At 39.4% G+C, this 10857-nt stretch overlaps 1 protein-coding gene and 1 long non-coding RNA gene across 4 annotated transcripts in view; both read left to right on the top strand.

Annotated features, from left to right (window-relative positions):
* Positions 1-6243, top strand: part of HECW2 (HECT, C2 and WW domain containing E3 ubiquitin protein ligase 2) — a 175702-nt gene extending 169459 nt beyond the window's left edge. For all 3 annotated transcript variants that reach the window (XM_061457064.1, XM_061457059.1, XM_061457073.1), the window contains one exon: positions 3578-6243. In XM_061457064.1, the coding sequence (XP_061313048.1) occupies positions 3578-3689 (112 nt within the window). In that variant the 3' untranslated portion in view covers positions 3690-6243. The remainder of the gene's footprint in view (positions 1-3577) is intronic.
* A 485-nt stretch (positions 6244-6728) lies between these two features.
* Positions 6729-10538, top strand: LOC133271336 (uncharacterized). The gene is made up of 2 exons (XR_009744094.1): positions 6729-6947; positions 9726-10538. It is a non-coding gene; the product is annotated as an uncharacterized LOC133271336 (long non-coding RNA).
* The last annotated feature ends 319 nt before the right edge of the window (positions 10539-10857 follow it).

Consider the following 10857-nt stretch of genomic DNA (forward strand, 5'->3'; position numbering starts at 1 on the left):
CAAGGTGTTCAGCAAATAGAGAGGAAAAGCCAACTCTTCAAATACAGGAGAATGTATCGTGCCCTTGAAGTTTCATTTATGATTCCCTTGGTTAGGAAATATTTGATTTTTGTTTCTGTGGATAGTTTTTAACATAAAAATGTGAGAATTAAACCAACAACACATTTGTTTTGTTTAAAGAAACCAAACAAACCAACAACTCTATAACAAACATCTACAGTTGTCATGAGCTGAGAATTCCTGGCATTCATACATGGGGAACTTTGATCTCATAAAACATAAATGATCTTCCGTGTTCATGCTTAAATGGGCTAAGCCCTCAGCAGAAAGTAGCATTTGCATTGTGCCGTGTAGCTTCAGCCTGCTTCTCACCAGCTTCAAAGACTTACTGTGCAAACAATGAGTAGTGCTGGCTTGAAGGTAAGAAGACATCGTTAACTACGACCCCCCAGTAGCAAACTTTGAAGAGGTTTCTGCACAAGCCCTGCGTGTGTAAACACATTGCTGGATGTGCTGAGAATGCTGCCCTAGGACTCTGTGACTCTTACTGATTGTCAGATAACCAAAGTATTTGTGTTAAGGCACTGTCACTTGCTCACAGCAGTGCTTTACTTTGCAAATTGCCCTTTAAGTGGGAGTGCTTGTGAAATTTGATATTGCTTAGTGTGAGGGTGGCCATAGTTAGAACTCAAGTTAGGACAAGGCAGTGGCCTTTGTTTCTTCCTCCGTTTCTAAAAGAACTACTGCACTGCTGAAAACATGTATAAATACCCATCCCCATCTCTTCGTGCTGATATTTAGGCATAAAAGGCAACTAATATAGTTACTTAGGTATGTGCTTACGGTCTAAGCAGCTGTGAATATAAACACAGAAGTATTCACTAGATGTTTACCTAGTTCCCACTGTTCTGACTGCTTTGTAATCAGTTCTGCTGAATCAAAATAGTGACATTTCTGTGAGGCTCATGTCAGGTTGCCTGGCTAGTATCATTGCCTTTTACACTAATAAGTCATGTAAAGGGCCCTGAAAAGATTGATGATTACAGGTTTAGCTTAACTATTGCTATCCCTGATGCCAGTTCTCCTTCCTTACCTCATGCTGTGTTGTAGATTACACTAAATCAGCACGGGGACTGTTACTCTTTCAATTCAATTCACTTACATGCTGAGAAATTTGGTTCCAGGCTCATAGCTGTACATTACATATATGTGCATGTGATGATTCACATTCAAGTAGTATTTCTGTCTGCTGAATTTTAACCCTAAGTCACTCAATTTACTACTCCAATCAGAATGAAGGGGAGATTAATTGGGAATCTAGACTTCAGGAACCAAGATGGTTTTTCATGTTATCATACAATGTGAGTCCAGGAGGATGAACAATTAGTGCCCATGTGGATTGAAATGTTGGAAAGGGAAAATACAGTCCAAAGCCAAAAAACCTTTTGGTTCAAAGACTTGCTGGGGTGAGGAAAGCATGCATTGCCTCAGAAGACAAAGATCTTAAGTTTTTGTCTTTTTTAATGACTTGGTTTTCCAGAAGAGGTGATTACATTTTCAAACTTGCCCTCAGAATTAAGATAAAAGTTCTCTTCATAAATGTAAACAACTTGCAAGCTTAATATTAAACCAGTTTCTAATTAATCCCTTGCTAATTATATACTATGTCTTTTCTAATTTGTGGTTTTGCAGCCCACACAGCATGATCCATAGTTCTAATGAATGGCTGTCAGCTCCATGCAGCAGAAGCATGTGGTTAGGTTGTTAATTGCCTAAGACTCTCCCACATTCTCCACTGAACTCAAGGGATCACTGAGTTCCATTTGCTGCTGGGTCTAAATCAGTCTTTTACTTCAAAAATTCACAGATACTACTTTATAAGGTTTTTGGAAAGGCAAACCAGGAGTACGAAGGAAGCTTTCTTCCAGGAGCCTTCAAGGGATGGCATCTGGAATACAGGGTGGGGAAATGTCCCCTCTGCTATACAGCATGTACTAGCAGTATACTTCTAAGACTTATGGGGAGGGTGTGAAATTCAGTGCCTTTTTTAAGTGATTGGAGTGATGTTTAAGTGATTTAAGCGATGTTTGGACTATGTTTATAGTAATAGTGTGGCCTTCTCTACTGTGCATGCATTTTCTCAGCCTGACACTACGGCTGTGACTAAGTGAGTGTTTCAGCTTCGATGAGGGTTTGTAATAGACTCTTAGGTTTGTAACAAATGAGATTAACCCAATTCATGTTCCATCCGTGTAGCTGGGAGTTGAAAACCACTAAAACAGCAATTAGTGAATGTATTCCTATGGAAAACAGCACTTTCTGACTCAGAGAAAGCTCAGGACAGGTCTGTTGTAGACACTCAGATTTCTGGGAGTGGTTAGATTAAATGAGGAGTTAATTTGCTGCAAGGAGAGAGCTTGTTCATCCTTCCATTGACTTTATGTTACACATTTACATTTAAGATGGCTCATACTGATGAAGGGCAGGTCACTGCAGGGAAAATTTTTCACCTGAATTGTATTCAAATAACTCTGTGATGTGTTACATTGCAGAAGAATAAACCGAGACCTGCCAAAATACAAACAAAGGTTTTCATCCTCTAAAATCAGTCTAAAGTGGGGCTTTTGTTCAGCTTCTCTTTGCATCATTTCTGTCTCAAGAGCCCATCACATTAATAGTTATCTATTCCACTAGAGAATAATCCTCCATTATAGTGTTTTAGAAAGTATTATCCTTAGCCTGCCCTGAGGCAGTGATATCCATTATTCTGCTATAAAGAGCAACCTTTATTCTCTCCCTTTTCATTCCCTGGAAGAAGTTTTGAGAGTCAGTTCGAAGTGTGTCAAAAAACTGAGGTACATAGACTTTGGAAACAGATTGAAACCATGTGGTTGTCCTCTTGAGAAAGCAGGGTGGTATGCTAGAGGTACATGCATAGTTTCATGTAATTACAAAAAGTATTATTCTAAAGGTCATTGGCTTGCAGGGCCATGTATGTACATTGTGTAAATCAGCACAAGCAGAACAGGATTTCTACGCCAAGGAAATGTAGAAGGAGGAGCATCTCATTTGTCTGTCCCTTACTGCTGTGAGATTGTTTCCTGTGTATCTGGAGGATTTTCACCAAATCTAGTATCTTATGCATATTCAGTGTACTGAAATATCTTGCTTAAGGTTTCAAATACAGTCTTCAGGTATCATCAGTACCAAAAAAAAAAACCTTCTTCTCAGAAGATACATTTAAAGCCAAGATTTCAGAACAGACAATTTGAATTGTACCATGCTCTGTCATTCTTTCCTCATGCACATTTAATGGATAAAATTTATCCCATGCCTTTTGGGCTGTCAGTGTGCTTCTAAAGACCTTTATAAATCCTTCTTACTGGTTTATTTTAATTAGAAGCAAGTAGATTAAACCTTGCTATGTGCTCAATTGGAAAACATCATTTGACAGAACAAAGTATTCTGAAAGACTACTATCTGCCCATCTCTATGCAAGCACATACCAGTCTGTGTGTTCTCTTTTGAACTTCTTAATAATGTACTTCTTCACCTTCTCTTTTTTTCCTCCCCTCAGGGCTCACACTTGTTTTAATCGTCTGGACCTTCCCCCTTATCCATCATTCTCTATGTTATATGAAAAACTGTTGACAGCAGTTGAAGAGACAAGTACTTTCGGACTTGAGTGACACACAAACCACAGTGCCCAGCTCATTGGACTTTTGTGGATCTGTCTTCTCAATGAATGAATGAACGTTTGTCTTGGATTTCCTAGAAGAAAATTGTTTCACAGTGCAATTCAAATAATGAGGTTCCATGAAAGAGCAATTAAAAAGCATTGTGGTAGTGGCAGAATTCTCTACAGTGAAATTAAAGTGTGACTGATGTGCAGGGAAGCCCAAGTCTTGCAATCCATGGTTTTTCAGGATAGCCAAGCTTCTTAAATTTATGTTCTGAGCAAACGAGAAACATAATCCCATGTTGCGATCAACCTGGCTACTGCAAAACTGACATGTACCCAAAAACTGGATTTCATCAAAGTTGTTGAATATAAAATTCAAGTTAAAATGTGAAATCATTCAGCCCCTTACCTACACAGTAAATTATCAAAAAAATCCTTTTTATTTTCTTCCTTTTTAATCCCTGAAGGTACATTACTTTATGCCATATGTTATAGTAGCATATCCGGTTCTTGTTTTACCGAAGACTATGAGTGTCTGCACGGTGTGCACCATAGAGCTCACCTACTTGGGGCAGAAGTGAATTGGAAGGAAAGTCAGCAACAAAGGATGTAACAATAACGGCTTGCATTAAGGAGGTTTGTGGAAATGCGTTTGCCAGTGGTGTCTATGACAAAAGCTGAGCTGTTACAATGAACTTAATAACCATAAGACTGATTTTATGCTTTATACTGCATGGAAACTATTTTAAGAAGAAACTAGCAATTTATCACAGCATATCAGGAAAACAAAATCCTAACACAGTGACTTCTGTTTATTTTTATAGGTTCCTTATATTATGTTTCTTAGAGTGTAAACAGGAAACAAGCAAACTAAAACACAGTTTCTGTTTTGGTCACTTTCCATGCTTGAACAGGCATTCCGCTAGTGTTTATTCTTTAAGCACTCTTAAGGGGAAAAAATGCCTTTTATTTTTATAAGACTTAAAAAACTCCCAAAAATATTTTGCACTGAATGAACCAAAGTCGAAGAGACATTATGATCTGACTGATAGCAAACTGCATCACTACCAAGTATCTATAAAACCACTTAGGAACCAGGCTTTCTTCACGGTGCCATGTCTATAGATATCAGGACTGTGCACATAAGTAATAATTTTATAATACTATATTGATATTGTAATATGCATTTATTTTAAATGCATCTGGGTCATTTTTCATGCATTGGATAACTTAATGCAGTGGAGTTTAATACAGATCTTTCATATGCTCCCCACTTTTTATTTGTACAGCACCATAAAACACGAGCTCATTTGGAAACCCATGAGTAACCTACTTTAAGGTGAGCCGCTGGTCATAATGCCACTGTCCCATATTAGTGAACACCTGCAAGATGTAAACTGTTCATAGTGTCTAAGCTTGCATTTTCACTGGTAAATAGTTTTCTTATCAGACGTTATTTGAAAGAGTTTTTATGGCATATCAAACACTGCATGGACACCAGTTTCTTTATTCTTAATTTTGCTGAAATACATGAGCTTGCTTGCATCTGTTTTTGGTACTTTCCTCCAGATGGTCTTGTGGAACACTTGTGCAGCTGCACGCTGTTTCTTGTACAGCTGCTGTCATGCAGTGCATCCACCACCATTTAAAATCCCAGGAAGCTCCACTTGGATACTGGACGACAAGAACATGCATCTAGCTTTGCGCTAGCCCTCTTTTGATAGCACTGAAGCACAGCAAGCCTTGTTCTGTGGGGAAAGTAGCGTTTGAAGTAATGTTCTCACTTTGGAGACTCTTGAAAGGGCATCTCAGGGAGGTATCCTGCTTGTTCTTGTGGGAGTTGTTTTCCAGTGGAGGCGAGCATCTATGGAGATGTTGTCAGCAAAGACTGCCGCTGCATGCTCCAAGTCAGAAGGCAAGTACAGCTGTGGTGGTGACTGAGAAAACCCTTCAGGCTTACTGTGAAGATGTTACCTGTGAGAAGGAAAACCAATTTGCAAAATCAGAGTGGAAGCATTCTCTTTTCTTTGGGAATAACTGAGCTTCTGCATGACATCTGGAACTCGCTTCAGTAACAGGTTTTCTTATGCTACTTTCGGCTTGTATGAAGTGTCAAGGCAAAATCCAGACATGTCACCTTATTTTTACACATGTATTTATCAGTCTTTGCTAAGATTGCATGTCATAGATCCTAATGCACATCTTTTTTCAGAACACCAATGAGCAGTAGGCAAACTGACTTTTCATCAGGTCACTCCAGCATGGCTCATGTTTCATATGATCCATTCACTGAGTAGCTAAAACTCGGGCACTCGAAGCAGAATGCAGCTTTGGATTGGTTGAAAGACTGCAGAATTCTGATTTTACAATACTGTGTTATCTGTGGTCTAAAAAGGAGATTTCCCAGGTGGAAACTGTATCTACAAGTTTTGAATCAGAAACTCTTTGGAATGAAAAGTTTAAATATTTGGCACAAAGTAAGTTTATACTAGTCTGCCTTTTAAGTTATGCTTTTGTACAAAACTAAAACAATAAATGCATCTTGACAATTTTTATTTAAATATATCTACTGCACACATTTGTTTCTGTATTTATGCATGTAACAATAATGGAAATCACCCATGATGATCTGGAATTCTGTAAAAATGTGACAGGGTCACCAGTGGGGCAGCCGTCAGTTAAAAAAAAAATATATATATATATATATCTATAAAGATAAATAAGATCCAGAGCCCTTGTAGCATTAAGACCAAGAGAGACTGGGTAGAAACTGCTGCTTCCTCGTTTGCTGCCAACATCACCTGGGGGACTCCAGCAAAAGGCAATTCGGAAGTGTTGAGTTAGCTGCCCAGATATGACTGCCTGGGGTGCCTCAAGCACTTGGTTGGTTCTTTGTGATGATACAAGCCATGCTGCTGCTCTGAAGAGATTAGCAGAAAGGGAGTATAGGAAAGGAAGCCTGATCCTACTCAAACACCCATGTCTCCTGGCTACTGCTTAGAATATTCTTTCAGTGTGGGAAGCCATTCCCATTAAATGTGTCCCAACTTAACCTGCAGCATCTCCATCAGACAGAGTCTGGCTGGGGGTGTCCCCATGTGGTACCCATTTTTCCTGCTCTGCTGGGGAGTGGAGCCATGCACTGCTAACCAAAAAGCAGCTGGCAGGTCCCTGCAGCCTATGGCAACTTCAAGTGGCCTCTGTCCCTGACACTTCAGGGCCAGGCCCACCTTTTCCCAGGTTCCAGCATCCCAGCCAAGGAAAGGTATGCTAGCAGTCAATTTAACCATAACACTCCTAAAGACACTGGAAAAGCTTGTAATCAATGAAATTACGCAGTGCAGGGCTCGCTGTAGCTGGCAGTTATCCATTCAGAATCTGCAAGCCAGCAGCAGTTAGGGTACCAGTGCTTTTGCCCACAGCAGGCAGGAGATGGCCACCTGCTTCCTGTCACTACATGAGCAGCACCTTGCAGGGTAACGCAGGAAAGGCTTCTTTTGAATCAAACTAAACTCCCATGTAACATACAATCCTGCTCACCAGAAGCAAAGCAAAACTTCCCCCTCCCCCGCCCCCGCCTGCTTTCTTCTTTAGTATTCATCAAATAATTGCCTTTTTTGCTTTTAAACACAGTTTTCATTACCCTTGTAGTGAACCTACGATAAAAAGGGTGTTGCTATGGCTTAGAGAGCATCTAGGGTGAAAGCTGTCTGTGTACACAGGCCTGCTGGGCACCACATAAACTCCACATCGAAGCAGTTAACCTCAGGTCATGCAGGGTATGGTGAATATATGTAATCTTCGGGGAAACTGAAAATCTAGGCAGCAGTGTGTTGGCAGGACATCAGACAAAGTTTCTGGCATGAGTTAAACTGGCAGAGCACCGGACTGGTAGTTCGCTCAGTTTAAAATTATAGGAAAGAAAAGAGTTTTGTGGTTTCTGATGTATTTTTAATCCCTTAGTTAGAGGAAAAAAAAGCTTCCCTCTGAAGCGTTCATATGGGATCATCTGATTGCTAAATGTAATCTCAGCAGTATTCATTGCAGATGTTTGCTGAGTTTCTGCAGTGGTAGCTGCAGAGGTTTATGGAGATACTTGCAAGCACACGGTCTCTGGACTGAGGGAGTTCTATTCTCAAAAGAGTAATCTGTGGCAGCCAGCATAAATTCATTTCCCATAGCATAAAGCAAGTTAATTCTTTTTCAGAGAATGAAACTGATTTAAATTATACTAGTAGTTGTGTTTTTCTTGCCATTGTTTTTATGTGGAAAGGTACTTTATTCCTGTTAGCATTAATGGGAATTGAGTAGTTTGGTCTCCAGTCATAAGATTACAGAGTTAGCTTTAATGATAACCTTACAGTATTAATACTAAAGCAGCACGGCTGTTTCCCCTTCTCATTCTTTCCTCCCTGGGCAAGCAAATTGAACTCCCAATAAAATTTCTCCATAATCACTCAAACCTGGCTTCTTAAATAGTTTGCGTTTCAGCTCAGTTGTGCCATCCGAAACAGAACAGCAGAAATGACCTGGGTTGACTGGCTTACCAATTGCAAGTAAAAAAAATCCTGTATCATTTTATTAGCACAACCACAATGGCTGCTGTTGGACTAGGCCGACCTTTGGCCTAAGTATTTTACAATAGAGTTTAGGAAGGTGATTTTGAAATTGCTTGTTTGCTGGAAAAATAATCATACATCGGGTAAGTAGTAAGGGAAAAGAACTTTATTGTAAAGCCAGTGAGGCTAAAAGCCTTTTTACAATGCATTTTTTAGCAGTATGCAAAACTACAAAGCTGACCATAAGATCACAGTTTTCACAGTGTGTATTGGGTTATGTTTTGCATCTCTTTAAAACAGACCACAAGCTTCAGAGTTCTGTTCAGTTTCAGACTACTCTTATTTAGAGTGCTCATTGCTAAGAGGTTTTTATTCAAATATTTCTAGTATTTTCTAAAATAATTTACTGTTAAGAAAGGTATTTTTCAGGTTGAAACTTCATTTAGGGCTCTGCAGCATAGGCTTTGCTCAGTCGTGTTATGCCGTAGCTGTTTTAAGGTAAACTCGTGATTAATTTGTTCTACTGAATATCAGCAACTTTATAATGACCACCTGTAAACTGCTTAGAAAGGCTTCTCCTGACTGTAGGTAAAAGGATGACAGACAAGGACTTCTCTGGAATGGTTACAATCCATTGTAGTGTCTGTATGTATTCAGACTGCAGCTAAAATACCTCTTGCGGGCTATGTGAAATAATTGCTAATAATTGATTTACCCCCTTCAAAATCTTTAATAATTGGAATTCTGACTTTGGTTTTTTTATGTCCCAAGTGCAGTCAGATTACATGCCAGAATGGTAATAAGAAAAATTTAACTACAGATGTATTCTGACAGGTCTTTTAGTTATGGTGAATCTGAAAGGGAGCCGAGCGATGCTTCTTTCAATCCTCCCTACCTTAAACTTCTGATTAATGAAACTTGTATTTTGGTTTTCAGTTGTTTCTTTTTCAGAGCTTTTGGAGACTTTTCAGTCAGGCCCTACTAGAAAAAGCCTTGTCTACTTAGAGGGCTTTTGCTGAGCACTCAGGAGGTACATTGTTCCACTAATTTAACATAGTTTTGTGCTGACATCAATGTATTCAGCTTTTCAGTGCACAGACCTACAGAACTCCACAAGACTCTGGTCTCCCTTATTGTGGGCTACCTTTCAAAGGCTGCCTGTCCTCTCCTGTTTAACTGCACATAATCCTAAAATCACCCAGAGACAATTGCTGACCACCTGTCCTGATTGCAGCTGCAGTAGCCGAGTAAGCTTGTGGGTTTGCTTATTTTTTTCATCAAGAATTAAACTGATCTCCTTTGCAACAAAAGCAACTCCCTTCAGTCCAGAAAGTCTATAGATCACTGTTACATTTAGATTGTGAGTAGTTTAAGAAAAATAGTCACAAGTTTTTGGAAACCAGTTGATCAGGTATCCAAGGGTAAAATGTCCTTTGAGTTTGGTTTTGCACAATTCACAGCGAGGCAGGGGATTTTTCTTGCAGTGATTTCTGTACCAGAATTTGTGAGCCCCCATCGGCTACTTCAAGCTGTTGGCTGAGAGGGTGAGAAGCTCTTGCAGTGAAGCAGGTGAGTGCTGATCTAAAAATCATGTCAACACATGATTTATTACCTTAGCGAGGACTGTGCCTGCCACAGATGGAGGCTTTGTCAATACAGACCCTGCGCTGGTTACTTCCAAAAGCTCATTCATACCTGCATTGCCTGCTAATTGCAACACAAGCATGTCATGACATACTCCATTGGCTATTTGGCATCTCTTGTTTAAAATGAGAATTACAATTTTTACACTTAGAAATACTCATCTGTAAGTATAAATTGGGTCAATAGAAGAAGATTCTGCTGAGACATCGTATTTGATTGCCGTGTTGACTTCAGTCGGACATTGCACCCGAGTAATTTTATAATAGATTACTGTATGCAAATAACTCTCTAAAGCCTCGTAAATTATGCTAAGGAAGGAATGTAATTGTAGGTGCCGTAATGATAAGATACGACAGTTCCACACAGCAGATAAAAGCATTCAAAATGCAACCATGGAATAGTGCTGGAGTGAAGACAAGGCTAAAAGTAGGGACAGAAAAAGGACTGCACTTTGCAAACAGGGAGCAGGACAGTGAGCTGTGCTGACCACTGGGTATACAGAAGGCAATACTTTCTGCTTGAAAACTGGGCTATGATAATGTACCCAGGAAAAATGACTATGCATCCTGAAATACATTCGTGTTACTGCAACTGCAAGACATTTTCCCTAATTATTAGGTTTTGACAATCCAAAGTACACAATCAGAAAACTTGTTGTTTTTTCTTGTTCTGTTGGGTTTGGGTGTGTTTGTGGGGGGTTTTTGTTCATTTGTTCAGTTTTTTATTTATTTTATTTTGACAACTGTTAGGAAATGAAGGCTTATAAATAAAATAAGGGTGGTGTCTGGAAGTCCTCTTTACTCTTACTGTTTGTACAAATAATTGTGTTTATTACTAGCTGCATTTGGCAAGAGAAATAGCATATGATAAGAAGTTAAATCATCGCTACCAAGGGTAACTTGCATTTTAAATGTGATGGGCCAAGTTCCTAACATTTAGATATGTAAAAATGTAAGGGGAGGGAGGAGTAGG

This window comes from Pezoporus flaviventris, unplaced genomic scaffold, assembly GCF_033815535.1.
Source record: "Pezoporus flaviventris isolate CSIRO_AGI_PZ_B2104156 unplaced genomic scaffold, CSIRO_AGI_Pfla_v1 ptg000001l, whole genome shotgun sequence".
NCBI classification, from domain to species: Eukaryota; Metazoa; Chordata; class Aves; order Psittaciformes; family Psittacidae; genus Pezoporus; species Pezoporus flaviventris.